Source organism: Hypanus sabinus, unplaced genomic scaffold (genome assembly GCF_030144855.1).
Source record: "Hypanus sabinus isolate sHypSab1 unplaced genomic scaffold, sHypSab1.hap1 scaffold_603, whole genome shotgun sequence".
NCBI classification, from domain to species: domain Eukaryota; kingdom Metazoa; phylum Chordata; class Chondrichthyes; order Myliobatiformes; family Dasyatidae; genus Hypanus; species Hypanus sabinus.
Genome location: NW_026781459.1, coordinates 218572 through 238480, shown reverse-complemented (window position 1 = coordinate 238480; position 19909 = coordinate 218572). Strand labels below are relative to the sequence as shown.

The 19909-nt window shown below is 48.9% G+C and overlaps 1 protein-coding gene across 1 annotated transcript in view; it reads right to left on the bottom strand.

Annotated features, from left to right (window-relative positions):
- Nucleotides 1–3082: 3082 nt before the first annotated feature.
- Nucleotides 3083–19909, bottom strand: part of LOC132389566 (NACHT, LRR and PYD domains-containing protein 12-like) — a 42543-nt gene continuing 25716 nt past the window's right edge. Inside the window, exons 4-15 of the mRNA XM_059962043.1 lie at nt 16988–17082; nt 16057–16223; nt 14986–15157; nt 14836–14886; nt 10098–11835; nt 8985–9071; nt 8659–8829; nt 8333–8503; nt 8007–8177; nt 4298–4468; nt 3975–4142; nt 3083–3810 (exon numbers count right to left, since the gene is read on the bottom strand). Of these exons, the coding sequence (XP_059818026.1) occupies nt 3723–3810; nt 3975–4142; nt 4298–4468; nt 8007–8177; nt 8333–8503; nt 8659–8829; nt 8985–9071; nt 10098–11835; nt 14836–14886; nt 14986–15157; nt 16057–16223; nt 16988–17082 (3250 nt within the window). The 3' untranslated portion in view covers nt 3083–3722. The remainder of the gene's footprint in view (nt 3811–3974; nt 4143–4297; nt 4469–8006; nt 8178–8332; nt 8504–8658; nt 8830–8984; nt 9072–10097; nt 11836–14835; nt 14887–14985; nt 15158–16056; nt 16224–16987; nt 17083–19909) is intronic.

Here is a 19909-nt window from a genome sequence, read left to right as displayed (position 1 = left end):
GAAGTGAAAACGCTACGCCCCTGGCCGGCAGCATGTCCGAATCCATGCGGAAGGGCGTCATCGACCTCATCTACAAGCAGAAGTGGGGGAGGGAAGACATTAGAAACTGGAGTCCCATCTCACTTCTGATTGTGGACTACAAGATCCTGTTCAAGGCTACCCCCAACATGGTCAAGTCTGCACTGGAGCAGGTGATCCACCCGGACCAAACCTGTGCAGTACCGGGCAGTAAGATCTCAGACAGACTCGAGCTGCTGAGGGACACCATCGACTACGTGCAGGACAGGGGAGTGGACGCCTGCCTGGTCAGCTTGGACCAGGAGAAAGCCTTCGACAGGATATCGCACACGTACATGGCGGATGTACTCTCCAAAATGGGATTTGGGGAGGGAATCCGGAATTGGAGCAATCTGCTCTACACGGACATCCGTAGCGCAGTCCAGGTCAACGGGTGGGAAACAGACAGCTTCCCCATCAGGTCTGGAGTCAGGCAGGGCTGCCCTCTCTCCCCATTCTGTTCGTGTGCTGCACAGAACCCTTTGCCGAAGCCATCAGGAGGGATGAGGGCATAAGAGGGGTGACGCTGCCAGGCAGCGGAGGGGGACAGGTCAAAACCTCCCTGTACATGGACGACGTCACCGTCTTCTGCTCCGATCAGAGGTCAGTTCGCAGGCTGATCAGCGAACAGTTCGAGCTGGCGTCGGGGGCCAGGGTCAACCGCACGAAGGATGAATCCATGCTCTTCGGCAACTGACCCGACCGATCCAGTGTCCGCTTCACCATCCGGCCTGATCACGTGAAGGTGTTGGGGAGGGGCCGAGGCGTGCACGAGGAACTGGCAGGAGCGGACTGCCAAGGTGAAACAGAAACTGGGACTGTGCTGAGGACGCTCCCTTCCGATAACGGGCAAGAACCTGGTCATCAGGTGTGAGGTGCTCTCAGGGCTGCTGCACTTGGCGCAGGTGTGGCCAGTGCCCCGCTCCTGCAGCTTGGAAATCACCAGAACCGTCTTCAGATTCGTCTGGGGATCGAGAATGGAGCGAGTCAGACGGGCAGTCATGCACAAGTTCCTGGACAATGGGGGCAAGAACGTTCCCAATGTCGCCCTCACGCTGATGGCCAGTTTCGTGTGTGGATGCATCAGGTTTTTTGTGGATCCCAGGTACGTGGGCACCAACTACCGCATTGTGCCTAGGTTCTACCTGTCCCCCTGGCTACCTAGGATGGGTCTGGTCCCTTTCCCGCGCAACGCCCCAGTCAGCTGGTCGTTGCCACCATACCTGTCCTTCGTAGAAAAGTTTTTGCAGGTCAACGCCTTTGACCACAGGGCCATCAGGCAATGGTCGGCACATAATGTCCTGCAGGAGAAGGACATGACCGACACAGTGGGGTGGTTCCCTGAGCTGACCATCCAGTTCATTTGGCAAAATGTCTCATAGCCAGACCTCACCAACAGGCAGCAAGACCTCGCCTGGCTGGTGGTGAGAGGGGCCCTCCCAGTCCGATCCCTCCTGTACGCCCGGGACGTCATCTCCGCACCCTGCTGCCCACTGGAGGACTGCAGTGAGGAAGAGTCGGTGACCCACCTCTTTGCACACTGGGGGTACGTGGAGATGGGTGAAAGGGACGGTGTCGAGATACATCCCCAGCAGCTGCGTGATCTCTGGTCTACGGGCTGTTCCCGGGGACGCACAAGGAGACCAACATCTGGTGCGGCTGGCAGATCATCAACTCGGTGAAGGACGCTCTTCGGTCGGCCCGAAACCTGATGGTCTTCCGGCACACAGAGATGACCGTGGGGGAATGCTGCCGACTGGCACCTTCTCGGTTGCAGGAGTACGTGCTGAGGGACGCGCGGATACTTGGTGCAGCCACCGCAAGGGCCCAGTGGGGAAGGACCATGGTTTAGGGCTCTTCTTCAGCTGGAGTGTGTGGGATTAGGTGGTGGGGAGTTCACCCCTCAACAAAGGTGTGTAAAGATGAACCATGAGTGGCTGAAAGTGTAGAAACGTATTGAAACATCTGTTAATGGGAACATCTGTAAAGGACAGTGTCATCAAATGGTTTGTTGTAAATAATTTTATTTTTGAATAAAGTATATCTTGATTTCAAAAAAAACTCACGCCACAGAACAGGAGAGGGCGAAATGGACAGCGCAGAGGGAGGCAAATTCACTCTCTGTCTGACCCCAGGAGTATGTGATGAGACGGTGTGGAGGGAGATTTTCTCCTCGTCTCACCCCGGGAGTGTGTGATGGGACAGTGTGGAGGGAGATTCACACAGTGTCTGACCCCGGGGGTGTGTGATGGGACGGTGTGGAGGGAGATTCACACCGTGTCTGAGACGAGGACTGGGTGATGGGACAGTGTGGAGGGAGATTCACTCTGTGTCTGACCCCGGGAGTGAGTGATGGGACGGTGTGGAGGGAGATTCACTCTGTGTCTGACCCCGGGAGTGTGTGATGGGACAGTGTGGAGGGAGATTCACTCTGAGTCTGACCCCAGGAGTGAGTGATGGGATGGTGCGGAGGGGGATTCACTCTGTGTCTGACCCCGGGAGTGAGTGATGGGACGGTGTGGAGGGAGATTCACTCTGTGTCTGACCCCGGGAGTGTGTGATGGGACAGTGTGGAGGGAGATTCACTCTGTGTCTGACCCCAGGAGTGTGTGATGGGATGGTGTGGAGGGACATTCACTCTGTGTCTGAACCCAGGAGTGAGTGATGGGATGGTGCGGAGGGGGATTCACTCTGTGTCTGACACCAGGAGTGGGTGATGGGACAGTGTGGAGGGACTTCACTCCACCGTTAACGCTGGTATTTAATCCCCCATCCGTCTTGTACTTGGGACTTCATGGACACACCTCTATTATAGTCGATTTTATCTGATGCGGGGCAGTTAGCCACGATGTGGGTTGGGTGGAGCTGTGATCCTGGGTTCCCAGACTCTGCCAGTCCAAGCTCTCTCAGCCTGGAGCTGAGACGCTACTGTGTCAGTGTGAGGAGCTCCGACCCTCTGTTGCAGTGCACAGGGTGCGGGGGGCAGCAGAAACCTCAAATAAAACTCGAGTCCGGCACCAGGACAGGAAGCTACAGCGGTTTATTGATTTCACCATGACAAATGTAAATTAAACAATGTGTGAACTGCTGACGTGCGGGAATAAATAAGCTGCTCCCGACTCAGTCACAGTCACACACAATTAACTGACCGGCGACAACGAGTGACCGGTTGAATAATCAGTCCCGTTTCTCACCGTCATCGGGGAACCGATGATTATAAAATCACACTTCCGGGCCGTGTTCGGGATCGCTGTAGATCCAGGGTCACTGCCGAGGGATTTGTCAATTTAACATCATTATATTGGCCAGACTGTCGTATGCACCGTCCTCAGCAAAGGGAGCAAAAGGATTGTCACCTTGGATAATTCCACCCCAGGACACCGATGTCCCAGACTGAGCACTGGACCTCGGGCTCATCCGGTCTTTGTATTTCCTGGGGCAGTCTCGAACCCACACAGGTGGCCGCCAGACAAGAGGCGGAAATAGGTCACTGTGGGACGGCTTCCGATGTCACCGAGCTCGAGACTGGAGCCGGTTCCGTTAAAACCATTGGGAATTAAATCTGGCACGGCCATTAAAGGTAATGACGGGCATTAAAGGGGAGGGCGGAGAATCGGACAAAATGCCACCATCCCACAGACAGGGATGTTCACACATTCAGATGGTCACAGGATCACTCTCAGTCCGGGTCTGACTCCCTGCAGACATCTCAGTTCCTTACCCCCGATCTCACTGAACTGATTCGACCCCAGGCTGAAACAGATGGGAGAATAAAGATGAAATAAACAGATTACACAACAGTGGCAGTAACAGGGTACTGGGGTTAATGTTTCAACAACACTCACAGACAAATATCACCAGAAAACCCGTAGATCTGCTGATATTTTATCACATTGAACATTAACACAAACACTCACCAGATCCACTCCAGAATCGGGAGGGTCAGTATGAGGCGGTAGAGAGCGGAGACAGATCGGTCTGTGAGCGAGTTTAATCCCAGGTTCAGCACCGTCAGTGATGGGTTTGTACTGAGAGCGGAGACGAGTTCCTCGGTACCAGAATCTGTGAGACCAACCTTGTCAAGCCTGGAGATGAGAGAGTGTGAGGTTGAAGGACACAGAGAGACAGGAGACAGTACAAATCCCTAGTGTTTATCAGTAACACAATTACTGATCACATTAATGTTCAGTGTCAGACACCCAGTGACTGTAAACACAATCTCCCACAGTCTGGTACTTACCACAGTTTCTGTATTTTACACTCCGGGTTCCTCAGAGCCGCAGACACCAGCTTCACTCCTGAATCTCCCAGTTCATTACCACTCAGGTTCAGTTCCATCAGTGATGGGTTTGTACTGAGAGCGGAGACGAGATCCTCGGCACCAGAATCTGAAAGACTGACACGGGTCAGCCTGGAGATGAGAGAGAGTGAGGGTGAAGGACACAGAGAGACAGGAGACGGTAGAAATCCCATGTTCATCAGTTACTCCATTACTAATTTCTTTTCTTCAGCACGACTGCGCAAGTCGGCCAGTGAGAACAGCGAGAAGAGTTTAAAAGGAAGACAAATTTACAGAGCGAGCGTCAGAGGAGCGGGAGACAGAGTAGGAAGGCTTTGGCTCAACGGGGCTTCGGCGATAAAGGGTCGAGGCGAGGTAGGTTATCTGTTTACAGTACAGACAGAGAGCATGTATGTGAGGCTGCTTTTCTGTGCTCAGTGTCAGATGTGGGAGATGTTGGATACTCCCGGCCTCCCGGACGGCAACATCTGCACCCGGTGTGTCGAGCTGCAGCTCCTTAGGGACCGAGTTAGGGAACTGGAGATGCAGCTCGATGACCTTCGTCTGGTCAGGGAGAGCGAGGAGGTGATAGAGAGGAGTTACAGGCAGGTGGTCACACTGGGGCCACGGGAGACTGAAGAAGTGGGTCACAGTCAGGTGAGTGAAGGGCATGAGGCAGGTACTAGGGAGTACCTAGAGAGGTACTAGAGAGTGGCTGTCCCCCTTGACAATGTGCTCCTGTTTGAGTACTGCTGGAGGTGGGGGACGGCCTCCCTGGGGGAAGAGGATGGCAGCAGTGATAGGGATCTCTATAGTTAGGGGTTCAGATAGGTGATTCTGTGAACGCAGGAAAGAAACGCATATAGTAGTTTGCCTCCCAGGTGCCAGAGTCCGGGATGTTTCAGATCGTGTCCAAGATATCCTGGAGTGGGAGGGAGAACAGCCAGAGGTTGTGGTACATATTGGTAAAGGAAAAGGGAAGAATTCCTGAAAACAGACTACAGGATGTTCGGAAGTAAATTGAGAAGCAGGATCGTAAAGGAAGTAATCTTGGGATTACTGCCTGTGCCATGTGGCAGTGAGAATGGAAATAGAGTGAGGTTGAGGATAAACGCTTGGCTGAGGGATTGGATCAGGAGGCAGGGATTCAGATTTCTGGATCAATGGGACCTCTTTTGGAGCTAGTGTGATCTGTACAAAAAGGACAGGTTGCAATTGATTACCAGGGGGACCAATATCCCGGCAGGGAGGTTTGCTAAAGCTACTGGGGAGAGTTAAACTAGAATTGCTGGGGGGTAGGATCCAAACTGATGTGATGGAGGAAAGGGAGGTTGGCTCACAAATAGAGAGAATTTGGAGACAATGTGAAAGGGAGGATAGACAGGTCATATAGAATGGACGCGCTCAGTCCAATGGTTTGAGGTGTGTCTATTTTAATGTGATGAGTATTATGAACAAAGCAGGTGAGCTTAGAGCATGGATCAGCACTTGGAGATATGATGTTATGACCATTACAGAGACTTGGATGGTGCAGGGGCAGGAATGGTTACTTCAGGAGCCGGGTTTTAGATGTTTCAGGATGGACAGGGAAGGAAGCAAAAGAGGTGGGGTTGTGACACTGTGGATCAGAGATAGTGTCATGACTGTAGAAAAGGAGGAAGTCATGGAGGGATGGCCTACAGAGTCTGTGTGGTTGGAAGTTAGGAACAGGAAGGGGTCAATAACTCTACTGGGTGTTTTGTATAGACCACCCAATAGAAACAGGGACATCGTGCAGCAGATAGGGAGACAGATTCTGGAAAGGAGTAATAATAACAGGGTTGTTGAAGTGTGAGATTTTAATTTCCCAAATACTGATTGACATCTCCCTAGAGTGAGGGATTTAGATGGGGTGGAGTTTGTTAGGTGTGTTCAGGAAGGTTTCCTGACACAATATGTAGATAAACCTACAAGAAGAGAGGCTGCAGTTGATCTGGTATTGGGAAATGAACCTGGCCAGCTGTCAGGTCTCTCACAGGGATAGCATTTTGGAGATAGTGATCACAATTCTATCTGTTTTACCATAGCATTGGAGAGGGATAGGATCAGGCAAGATAGGGAAACCTTTAATTGGAGTAAGGGGAACTATGAGGCTATCAGGTTGGAACTTGTAAGCATAATTTGGAAACAGATGTTCTCAGGGAAATGTACCGAGAAATGTAGAAAATGTTCAGGGGATATTAGCGTGGCTTTCTGAGTCGGTACGTTCCAATGAGATATGGAAAGAATGGTTGGGTACAAGACCCATGGTGCACAAAGGCTATTGTAAATCTAGTCAAGAAGAAAAGAAGGGCTTACGAAAAGTTCAAAAAACTAGGTAATGATATGAATCTGGAAGATTATAAGTCAAGCAGGAAGGAGCTTAAGAATGAAATTAGGAGAGCTGGAACGGGCCACGAGAAGGCCTTGGCGGACAGGATTACTGAAAACCCCAAGGCATTCTGCAAGTACGCGAAGAGCAAAAGGATAAGATGTGAGAGAACAGGACCAATCAAGTGTGACAATGAAAAACTACAAATGGAACCAGAGGAAATAGTGGAGGTATTTAAAGAATCATTTGCTTCAATATTCATGACGGAAACGGATCTTGGCGATTGTAGGGGTGACTTGCAGTGGACTGAAAAGCTTGAGAATGTAGATATTAAGAAAGAGGATGAGCTGGAGCTTTTGGAAAGCATCATGTTGGATAAGTCACCGGGACTGGAAGAGATGTACCCCAGGCTACTGTGGGAAGCAACGGAGGAGATTGCTGTGCCTCTGGCAATGATCTTTGCATCATCAGTGAGGACAGGAGAGGTTGTGGAGGATTGGAGGGTTATGGATATTGTTCCCTTATTCAAGAAAAGGAGTAGGGAGAGCCCAGGAAATTATAGGCTAGTGAGTCTTACTTCAGTGGTTGGTAGGTTGATGGAGAAGATCCTGAGAGGTAGGATTTATGAACATCTGGAGAGGCAAAATATGATTAGGAATAGTCAGCATTGCCTGGATTGGGGAGCATGCCTTCTGAGAACAGGTTGAGAGAACTCGGGCTTTTTCCTTGGAGTTACGGAGGATGAGAGGTGACCCGATAGAGGTGTATAAGATGATGAGAGGCATAGATCGTGTGGGTAGTCTGCGGCTTTTTCCCCGGGCTAAGATGACTTGCATGAGTTTTAAATGTGCTTGGAAGCAGTTACAGAGGAGATGTCAGGGGTAAGTTTTTTACGTAGAGATTTTGAGTGTGTGGAATGTGCTGCCAGTGGCAGTGGTGGAGGCAGATACGGCAGGATCTTGAAGAGACTCCTGGATGGCTACATGGAGCTTAGAAAAATAGAGGGCTGTGAGGAAAGCCTAGTTAGTTCAAAGGTTGGGACATGTTCAGCACAGCTTTGTGGGCCGAAGGGCCTGAATTGCACTGTAGGTTTTCTTTGTTTCTACTGATCACATTAATGTTCAGTGTCAGACACCCAGTGACTGTAAACACAATCTCCCGCAGTCTGGAGATGAGAGAGAGTGAGGGTGAAGGACACAGAGAGACAGGAGACGGTACAAATCCCCAGTGTTTATCAGTAACACAATTACTGATCACATTAATGTTCAGTGTCAGACACCCAGTGACTGTAAACACAATCTCCCACAGTCTGGTACTTACCGCAGTTTCTGTATTTTACACTCCGGGTTCCTCAGAGCCGCAGACACAATTTTCACTCCTGCATCTCCCAGTTCATTCTCACTCATGTCCAGCTCCATCAGTGATGTGTTCGTACTCAGAGCGGAGGCTAGATCCTCGACGCCAGAATCTGTGAGACCGACATCGATCAGCCTGGTGATGAGAGAAAGTGAGGGTGAAGGACACAGAGAGACAGGAGACGGTACAATTCCCCAGTGTTTATCAGTAACACAATTACTGATCACATTAATGTTCAGTGTCAGACACCCAGTGACTGTAAACACAATCTCCCACAGTCTGGTACTTACCACAGTCTCTGTATTTTACACTCCGGGTTCCTCAGAGCTGCAGACACCAGTTTCACTCCTGAATCTCCCAGTTTATTACCACTCAGGTTCAGCTCCGTCAGTGATGGGTTTGTACTGAGAGTGGAGGCGAGATCATCGGCACCAGAATCTGTGAGACCGACATCGATCAGCCTGGTGATGAGAGAAACTGAGGGTGAAGGACGCAGAGAGACAGGAGACGGTACAAATCTCCAGTGTTTATTAGTAACACAATTATTGTTCACATTAATGTTCAGTGTCAGACACCCAGTGACTGTAAACACAATCTCCCACAGTCTGCTACTTACCCCAGTTTCTGTATTTTACACTCCGGGTTCCTCAGAGCCACAGACACCAGTTTCACTCCTGAATCTCCCAGTTTATTCTCACTCATGTCCAGCTCCGTCAGTGATGGGTTTGTACTGAGAGCGGAGGCGAAATCCTCGACGCCAGAATCTGTGAGGCCGACATCCCACAGCCTGGAGATGAGAGAGAGTGAGGGTGAAGGACACAGAGAGACAGGAGACGGTACAAATCCCCAGTGTTTATCAGTAACACAATTACTGATCACATTAATGTTCAGTGTCAGACACCCAGTGACTGTAAACACAATCTCCCACAGTCTGGTACTTACCACAGTATCTGTATTTTACACTCCGGGTTCCTCAGAGCCACAGACACCAATTTCACTCCCGAATCTCCGAGTTCATTCTCCCCAAGTCTAAACACAAACAGACAGATTGATGAACAAAGTAATTCAAACCATGGGTCTGAGGGAATTTCTCTCACTCGGATATTTCAGGAAACATTAAACCCTTCAGTACATCACTGATTGAGGTTCCCATCACTGTCAATGTACCTCACTGTCCAGCTCCAGCGTATTCACCGAATGTCAGTAATTTAGTTTGCACATATTCTGTCTCTTTCCCTGATAGTTAGAAAAGTGTTCCTGATGTGATAGGATCGGGAGGGGCAGAGATGAAGGATGGGAGATAGTCCCACAGTGAGGAAGAGTTGTGAATATGGAAATGTTGATAGGAGACGGTGGAAGAGTCCCCACCTGAGGAAAAGGGATGGGAAGACAGACTCTGCAGGAGGAAGGGGAATGAGGATGAGAAGTCCCACAGCACTATACCAAAGGGAAAAGATAATCCAATAGGATAAGAAGATCCAGAAATAGATTGCAAGAGATGGGTGGGTCTGAACTGAGACCCACAATCGGGAGAGGAGATGCGCCCATGGGGTCTGCGTAGCTGGTAGTGAGCACAGTCACACAGGTGGACTGATGGTGATAGTCACACACGGTGAAGACCAGGGGAGGACAATCTCACAACGGTATTTCTTTCCTTCTCACTGGGACAGTCTGCTGACGGTCTCTTGTCCCTCACTGGGAAGGGGGTGTGAATCTCTGACCCACCTGCTGCAATCAGTGTCGGTCTGGGTGTCAGTAACAGTGAGAAGGAACATTGTCAATGGACGTGTCACAGGCAGCAAGAAACACGACCATTCCTGTGATTTACTACCTTTAAGCCAATGGTCGTTGTTCACTGATCTGATGAAGTCTCCAACATCCCTTCACAAGGAACCACAGAACCCTCCCATCCTTGGGGAATTACTGACCGATCCCCTGGGCATTTGTCACAATTCTTCACAATCTGAATTACTGCAGTTTTAAGCAAATCCCTTTTCATTGAAACAACACAATGGAACAGTTTCACAGTTCAGAGTGAGAGATAAATCAAGTTACCTCAACTCCTGGCACTTGTGCAGCCCGGGTCCCAGCCGCTGGATTCCTTCACACTGAATGTGGCAGTTCCCCAGGTCGAGGTGTTTTATTGTATCACAGAGTCCGATGACATGAGACAGGACCGCGCAGTCAATCGGGGTCAGTGTCATTCCACTGAATGAAAGTGTTTCCACAGATCCCAGTGCGGCCTGAGCCAGTCCACGATTCTGAGATTCAAACAGGTAGTGCAACGTGTTCAGGAGGCTCCTTTTACCAGCTTCACTCTTTGTGTTTACACTCCGGTGTTTAACCTCCTCCTTCACCCAGTCAATCACCCGGCAGGTTGTTTGATGAGGAAATGGACCCAGAAACTCCTCCAGGCCCCGAGCTGTCATTGGGTTGGAGAGACCAGCAACAAAACGGAGAAATACCTCAAATCGCCCATCTGTCATGTTGTGAGTTTCAGTGAGGAGTTTCATAATATCTCTGCCATCTGAAATCAAGAATTGTGCGACTGCAGCTACAAACTCTTGGATGGTGAGGTGTGGGAATGTGTACACCATGCTCCGGGCAGAATCTTCTCTCTCCAAAAGCTCCATCAGGAACCCGGACAGGAACTGGGAAGGCTGCAGATTGTATTTGATCAAATCTCCATCTGTAAACACAATCTTCCTCTCGGACACTCCTCTGAAGGCCATCTGACCAACCCTGAGTAACACATCACGGGGGTTCTCAATCTCACGGCCGTGGTTTTTCAGGATGTTGTAAATATAGTAGGAGTACAGTTGGGTGATGGTCTTGGGAACTCGGTGTGGGTCCCTGACTCTTTGTGTGAAGAAGGGACCCAGTGCCAGAGCGAGGATCCAGCAGTAGGAGGGGTTGTAGCTCAAGGTGTACAGGATCTCGTTCTCATTCACGTGTTTGAAAACAGCTGCCGCCACCATCTGATCTTCAAAATACCTAATGAAATATTCTTTCCGTTCCTCACCAACAAATCCCAAGATTTCAGCCCAGACACTGATCTCACCCTTTTCCAGTAAATGTAACGCAGTGGGACGGGTGGTCACCAGTACTGAACACCCTGGGAGCAGCTTGTGCTGGATTAAACTATACACAATGTCAGACACCTTGCACTTGAACTCAGGATCTGTGCATGTGGACCGTGGTTCTGTGTCTCCCCGACTGTCAGTAAAAACAATTTTGTCATTGAATTCATCCAAACCATCGAATATAAACAGCAATCCCTCTGGGTTCTTCCAGACCTCTCTCAGGATATTCCCAAAGTAAGGATATTGATCCAGAATCAGTTCCTTCAGGTTTATTCTGCAGTTAATGTTGTTTAAATCCCGGAATTTGAAACTGAAGACAAACTGGAATTGTTGGTATATTTTCCCCGTGGCCCAGTCATAAACAATCTTTTGTAACATTGTTGTTTTCCCAATCCCCGGGACTCCAGCCATTGCTGCTGAACTCCCAGATTTGGATTTACTCTGGGAAAAACTGCTCTGGAACAACTGATCAGTCCGGATTTTTTCCAGCTTTCTGCGGAGATGTTTCTCTCTCCACTCCTCGTGGTCTCTGCCTCTTGCCAACAGCTCATGTTCCACCAGTCTCCGATCTCGAACAGTAGAAATGACCGTGAGCTCAGCGTATCGATCAACCAGCTGGAAAACCTTCACCTTCTCCCTCATCAGGATCGTGTTCACTCTCAGTGTTCCAGTTTGTGCCCGCAGAGTCTCCTTGTGTTTCTGTTGAACATCTTCCATGGGAACAGACAGTGGACAAACGGTTAGATGCCTCAACTCAGAAATCAGTATTTAAACACACATGAGTTAGCTCAAAGCTAATGCATTAATTGGATTCATCAATGGATGTTCGTGCAGTAAAGTAAATTTGATTAAAAGACCCCTGACTGGACAGAGAGGCCTGGTCTAGATAAACACCAGATCATCACATTTCCACATTAACTGTGCTGTGAAAGTGACTATTTCCCTGGTAGTTTACTGACCCCTGACTGTCCCATACTGGACAACATCCCACTACTGCCACAGATAGCATTGTTCCTGTGGAAGAAACTTTTAATCCCCTGTGTTGATGTGGTGTATAGACATAGCAAAGAGGGTAGTGGGAAAGGAACAGGTCAGGGAATCACAGCTTCCCCCTCCTAGCATCACTGATTCAAAATGCAGAGGCAGATTTGCTGATCAGCACATGCACTGTGGGTGGCTGGTTTGGGTGTGCGGGATCTCAAAATGTGTTCGAACCCTTTCATGGGTGTGTGGGGACTTGCAATGTGCCTGGACTCTGTATGGGGCTCTCACAGTGTGACAGCATACTGTCGGGATGTGTGGATTCTCACAGCGTGAAAGGGGTGTGTGGGGTCTCTTAGTGTGTCAGGACCCTGCCAGGGGTTTGTGAGGTCTCACAATGTGTCAGGACCCTGTTAGGGGTGTGTGGGGTCTCACAGTGTGTCAGGAACATGACTGGATATGTGGGGTCTCACAGTGTGTCAGGACCCTGCCCAGTGTGTGTGGTGTCTCACAGTGTATCAGTATTCTGTCAGCCATGTGTGGAGGCTCAGCATGTGTCAGAACACTGTCAGGGTTGTGTGGGGTCTCACTGTGTGTCAGGACCCTGTCAGGGGTGTGTGGGGTCTCACAGTGTGTCAGGACCCTGTCAGGGGTGTGTGAGGTCTCACAGTGTGTCAGGACCGTGTCAGGGGTGTGTGGGGTCTCTCAGTTTGTCAGGACCCTGTCAGGGGTTTGTGAGATCTCACAGTTTGTCAGGACCCTGTCAGGGGTGTGTGGGGTCTCACAGTGTGTCAGGACCCTGTCAGGAGTGTGTGGGTTCTCACAGTGTGTCAGGACCCTGTCAGGAGTGTGTGAGGTCTCACAGTGTGTCAGGACCCTGTCAGGAGTGTGTGGGGTCTCACAGTGTGTCAGGACCCTGTCAGGGATGTGTGGAGTCTCACAGTGTCAGGACCCTGCCCGGTGTGTGTGGGGTCTCACAGTGTGTCAGGACCCTGTCAGGGGTGTGTATGGTCTCACAGTGTCCGGATACTGTCAGAAGTGTCTGGGGTCTCAGTGTGTATCCGAACCTTGTTACGGGTGTGTGTGGTCTCACAGTGTATCTGAATCATATCAGGTGTGTGTGGTGTCTCACAGTGTGTCAAGACCCTTTCAGGGGTTGGTGGTGTCTCACACTGGGTCAGGACTCTGTTATAGTTGTGAGGGGTCCCACAGTGTTTCCTGACATTGATAGGGGTGTGTGGGGTTTCATAGTCTCAGGACCCTGCCCAGTGTGTGTGGGGTCTCACCATGTGCCAAGACACTGTCAGCGGTGTGTTGGGTCTCACAGAGTGTCAGGTCTCAGTGACATCTCACAGTGTGTCAGGACCCTGCCCAGTGTGTGTGGTGTCTCACAGTTTTCAGGACTCTGTCAGGAGTGTGTGGTGTCTCACAGTGTATCAGTATTCTGTCAGCCATGTGTGGAGGCTCAGCATGTGTCAGAACACTGTCAGGGTTGTGTGGGGTCTCACTGTGTGCCAGGACACTGCCAGGTGTGTCTGGGATCTCACAGTGTGTCAGGACCCTGTCAGTGGTGAAAGCAATAACAGACAACAGAGGCGTGAACAGCTTGAAAACATTCTCTGTTACCATTTGAAAATTAACGTTCTTGGAATTTGTTCTTGGAAATGAGACAGGCTGAATGAACATTGTGGCCATATATTTCTGTTCAAGGGCTTCGAGTAATCAGTTAAAGCATGGGCTACTGTAAGATTAACAATCTTTACGATATCTGTCTTTCCTTCGCCCTCTCCTCTGTTGAATGTGCAGCTGAGTGGTCCAACTCAGTCCGCGATGATGAAGCCTCACAATCTCTTGAGGCCAAGAGATTCCAGTCGCATTTTCGGTGACACAATGTGCTAACGGATGTAGTGAATTTCCTATCCAGACGGTCACAATTTAATTAATTGGAATATTATTTATAGATATTTTCAGACCTTTCCACCTTTTTACTGCAATCCCACAACCCTCAGTTTCTCTGTCCTAATTCCCATCTCTTACCCTTCCACAGTATCCACACAACACAGGCACACATGAATTTCAGCAGAGGATTTTGTCTCTGATCTCCCCCTCACTATCATTGTTTCCTGGTGGAATTCCAGGATTATTGAGTGGAAAATTGAGCTGGATAATTTTAGCATTGTTTGCACCAAGGGGTTGCAAATGTGGAGAGAATGGGTTTCATATGCTGCTCTGGGATTAAACAGACTAGTTGGGGTGTTACCTGCTTTTCTCATTAAATGGACGTTGTCATGCTTATTCTGTGATGAGAACTTCAATGGACTCCGGATTCTAAAAAATGATAACCTGTAGTATCTGAGGGAGTTTAGAAATGTGATTTAGGAAGAGGGTGTTGGGTTTGGTGGTTGTAGGGATAATATTTCATTTTTTGGAGTGAGAAATTTCCCATAGTTTCACTCCTCAGATTGCCCTCTTCTCCATTCTGACCCCGAAAGGGGGACCTGTCTTTGCAGGACCCAGAGAGGAGTGATCCCTTTCAGCAAAGCCTCCAACTCTCTGCGTGCTTCCTCATAATGTCCTGTGAAAACGCTCCCTCCAGCAAACATTTTTCCCTGTGTCTCACTGTGCTGTGTCATGGTGGAACATTTACCTGATCAAATCCTCCTGGTTCAGCAACGACAGGTCCCTACACAACATCAACTTTCGTTGGAAACAGCGGTTTCTTCACTTACCTTTCAGCTCCCTGGGAATCTCCGGTACGGGTCGATGGACCAGAACACAACCTGTTCAGATTTAAAATAATTTTACAAGTTTCAATTCCTCAAATTTTAAGTATGTAATATTTGAATCCAAAATTAAATTAATCTCTGATACTCTCTCACCATGTTCCTGTATTTCTTTCAGTATTTTGTCCAACTTTGGAACATCAATCCGCATTTTGACAAAGGTTTCCCACATCACCCTCCGGGCGCGGGAGCCTTTCTCCATCACCAGGCTCAGGAGGAGTTTAGAACTGTCCGCCCGCTCTCCCTTATCAGCGAGATCAGAGATTTTCTGTGAAGAGTAACAACGAACATGTTGGGACTGACAGATTCACACAGAGAATGAGAAGTAAATGATGCGCTCCGTAACGGGATCACACTGAGCAGTCACCCGGACGGGTGCTGATCCTGTCTGGACATGGACTGTACATTCTGAGTGCAGAGCACATGGAGGGACATTCACCGTGAACCTGGTCCACCAGTCAATGAGATCCTGGCTGGTCTGTGACCACTTCATTGACGTGGCTCCAAACCCATAAATAATTCCTCACCGGATTTGATGGTGTAAAACAGAAATCAGAAAATAACGATCACAGACGAAGAAAGAAAACAGGAGGGCTTTAGTAACAGAGTGAGTTGCAGAGAAGTTTCAGAAAATATGATGTGATTCATCTCCTTAATCCGCCAGTGCCCAACATGACAGCGGATTTCCGGCTGACACCTGATGCCTTTCCTTTGCCTTTTCCAGTGGAGGTTTATTCAGTGATTATACATTTCAACATGGCAGTGTTCCCCGATCCACACTGTTCGCAGTTACAGATTGAAACACTATCATCTCCACTCAGAACAGAACACACTGGAGCTCCTGTGGCACCCACAGATGATGTCCCAGTTCTCACTGTCATCCTGCCATCACGCTGCACGTTCTTCCCAAAACGAAACTTTAATTTAATACTTCAAGCTCACACAACTCAACTCACTCTGAATATTGAGGGGATACCCACCAGTCTGCCGCATATTTTCACCTCTTTCTATCACTGGTTCAGAGTCACATTTCGTTTTGTAATTGTATGTACAGTATTTATTTTCCAATTGTTCTTTTATCTAATTTAATATCTGATGAGTGAGATTTCCGACACCCATCAGTCCTGTGATGTGTGAAAATTCAAACCCATTCTCCCTCCCACTCACCCGATGTTCCTCTCCGCTGAACTGATTCTCGGCCGTTAACGCCAGGCTCACTCCATGCACCCCTCCTTCCATCGCCTGCTCCAGCCTGTCCCGGTAGAAGTCCGTCAACTGCAGCAGCTGGAAATCATCCCAGCTCGCCAGGAGCTCGGTGATCACTGAGTTCAGACCTGTGACGGACAATGGGGAAAATTAAAGAAATTACTGACCCCATATTGGGCAGCAGCTTTCTCTCTGGAACCTAAAGGTGGTGTGGCAGGTCACCAAACACAGTCCGAAATATATCTGCAAACACAAGGAAATCTGCAGATGCTGGAAATTCAAGCAACACACACAAAAATGCTGGTGAACGCAACAGGCCAGGCAGCATCTATAGGAAGAAGTACAGTTGACATTTCCGGGCGAGACCCTTCGTCAGGACTAACTGAAAGAAGAGATAGTAAGAAATTTGAAAGTGGGGGAAGAGAGAAGATCCGAAATGATAGGAGAGAGGATGATGGGACGGGAAGCCTTGAGAGAAAGAAAGGGGGACAGGATTCCAGAGGTTGGAGAGCAGGCATGGAGTTATAGTGAGAGGGACAGAGGGAGAAAAAAAGTGGGAGAGAGAAAAAAAAGGGAAAATAATAAATAAATAAATAAATAAATAAATGAATGAATGAATAAATAAGGGATGGGGTATGACGGGGAGAAGAGGCAATAACGGAAGATAGAGAAGTCAATGTTTACGAACGGAAGGAGGGGCATTAACGGAAGTTAGAGAAGTAAATGTTTATGAAGGGGAGGGGGGGTGAGTGTAACTTCCGTTGATACCCCTTCTCTGTCATCTCTCTCAACCCAGTCCCTTCACAAATACTTCGTGTATTATGGATATTAAATTAAACCCAAACACGGAGTCAAGACAATAATTACAAATGAAAATAATCCGCTAGCATACCCGTGTCCTTTCCCGATGTTGATGTCACTGGAACTCCTCCACTGCTCGCTCCGTTATCCATTTTGAGGACAGTTCTGGTCAGATTCTGCCGCTTTCTAACAAACAAAATTAACAGGATGCTCAGACATTATTTGAGGTGTAAATGAGAACGCTATTTGTTTTTTTAACTGAGTCGCACTCTTCCAAACATCTTGGGCCTATCCACCGAACACTTGACATGGCCTGATCTACTTGCGGCCATCGACCCACAGTCACACAATGCCCATTTCTGCACTCTCCATAGATTGTACACTAAGCGAGGATTTTCCAGGGTATCTACTCACTATATTGCAGACAATTCCCTTCTAGGAACCAATCTTGTGTCCTGGACCGGGGGTGATGTGTCAACAGAATGGCAAGCCAGGTTGAGCAGACAGTGGCCACTGCCTTGGTCCTCCTACCACTGGTGGCGCTGTGGTGAGTAATGGACAACAGTTACAGCAGTGTGGGGTGAAACATTTCTGCTGACCAATGGGACATCTATTCCTCTGATCACTGAGTTATACAGTTTTCTCAGTCTCACCTGATTCCCACCATCTCCTTTCAGTTTAACATCGTCTGGCAATATACGCTTTGGGGCTATATAGAAACCCTCTGACACCCTGAACAATGCAAAATCACCCATAACTTTGCAACATTTTGTCCTGAAGCACTATAGTTTCTCCAGTGGGATGTTAAGAACATAATTTTTGCCTAATCTCCGGTCCAGATTTCTTTGAATATTCTGATGGCTGTTATCAGAGTTACATGACGCTGTTAAACACAATGTAGCCCGCCATACATTCAAAAGAGCAAGCTGATGAAAGCGTATATAAAATAAATAAACAAAATACCGGAATTATTCAACAGTTTAAAAATAAGGCAGCAATATCCAGTGGGCAGCGGAGATAGAGGCAACAGAGTGAAAGTGCTTTGGCTCAACGGGCCTCAGTGGTAACAGGACGAGGTGAGGCAGTTCATTGCAAAAGGAAGTAGTATGTGTGTGAGGCCAGTTTTCTGTGGTCGGTGTCAGTTGTGGGAGGTCCTGGAGTCTCGGCTGTCCCGGACAGCCACATCTGCACCCGGCGCATCGAGATGCAACTCCCAAGGGACTATATTAGGGAACTGGAGATGCAGCTTGATGACGTTCATCTGGTCAGGGAGAGTGAGGAAGTGATAGAGAGGAGTTACAGACAGCCACATCTGCACCCGGCGCATCGAGATGCAACTCCCAAGGGACTATATTAGGGAACTGGAGCTGCAGCTCGATGACGTTCATCTGGTCAGGGAGAGTGAGGAAGTGATAGAGAGGAGTTACAGACAGGTGGTCACTCCGGGGCCACAGGGGCCAGAGAAATGGGTCACAGTCAGGTGAGGGAAAGGGAAGAGTCAGGTACTAGAGAGTACCCCTGTGGTTGTCCCCCTTGACAATAAGTACTCCTGTTTCAGTACTGTTGGGGGGGGGGTGGGGGGACAGCTTACCTGGGGGAAGAGACAGTGGCTGTGCCTCTGGCACAGAGTCTGGCCCTGTGGCTCAGAAGGGTAGGGAAAGGAAGAGGAAGGCAGTAGCGATAGGGGACTCTAGAGTCATGGGGTCAGACAGGCACTTATTTGGACGCAGGAAAGGAACTCCAATGGTAGTTTGCCTCCCAGATGCCAGGGTCTGGGATATTTCTGATCACGTCCAAGATATACTGCGGTGGGCGGGAGAACAGCCAGAGGTCATGGTACATATTGATACCAATGACATAGGTAGGAAAAGGGAAGAGGTCCTGAAAGAAGACTCCAGGGAGTTAGGAAGTAAGTTGAAAAGCAGGACCTCAAAGATAGTAATCTCAGGATTACTGCCCGTGCCATGTGACAGTGAGAATAGGAATAGAATGAGGTGGAGGATAAATGCGTGGCTGAGGGAATGGAGCAGGGAGCAGGGAATCAGATTTCTGGATCATTGGGACCTCTTTTGAGGCGGGTGTGACCTGCTCAAAAAGGACAGGTTGCACTTGAATCCCACGGGGACCAATATCCTAGTGGGCAGATTTGACAGAGCTGTTGGGGAGGGTTTAAACTAGTTTGGCAGTGGGGTGGGAATCGGAATGTGAGTGCAGGGATTAAAGTAGAAGGACAAGGGCATGATGCTCAGAGCTCTGAGTTGATGAGAAAGGAAAGGCAGGGGACGAAACATAATTGTAGCCAGTTAAAGGGGTTGAAATATGTCTATTTCGATGCTAGGAGTATTAGGAACAAGGAGGATGAACTTTGAGCATTGATTAGTACGTGGAACTGCGATGTTGTGACCGTTACTGAAATTTGGTTGGAGGAAGGGCAGGATTGGATGATGCAGGTCCCGGGGTTCATGTGTTTTAAAAGGAATAGGATGGGAGGTAGAAAAGGTGGGGGTGGGGGGAGTCGCATTGCTGGTCAGGGATAGTTTCACGGCTATAGAAAGGGAGGACGCTGCAGAGGGAGTGTCCACCGAGTCATTCTGGGTGGAAGACAGAAATAGGAAGGGATCAGTCACTGTGCAGGGAGTATTCTACGGGCCCCCAAATAGCCCTTGGGACACCGAGGAACAGATAAGTAGGAAGATTTTAGAATGGCACAAAAAATACCGGGTAGTAGTTAAGGGTGATTTCAACTTCCCTCATATTGACTGGCACCTCTTGAGTGCAAGATGGGGCTGAATTTGTTAGGTGTGTTCAAGAAGGATTCCTGACACAGTACGTGGACCGGCTGATGAGAGGAGAGGCCATACTGGATCTCGTTCTGGGTAATGAACCTGGTCAGGTGACAGACCTCTTGGTGGGGGGAGCATTTTGGTGAGAGTGACCACAATTCCCTTAGCTTCAACATAACAATGGAAAAGGATAAAATCAGATGAAATGGTAAAGTGCTTAACTGGAAGTA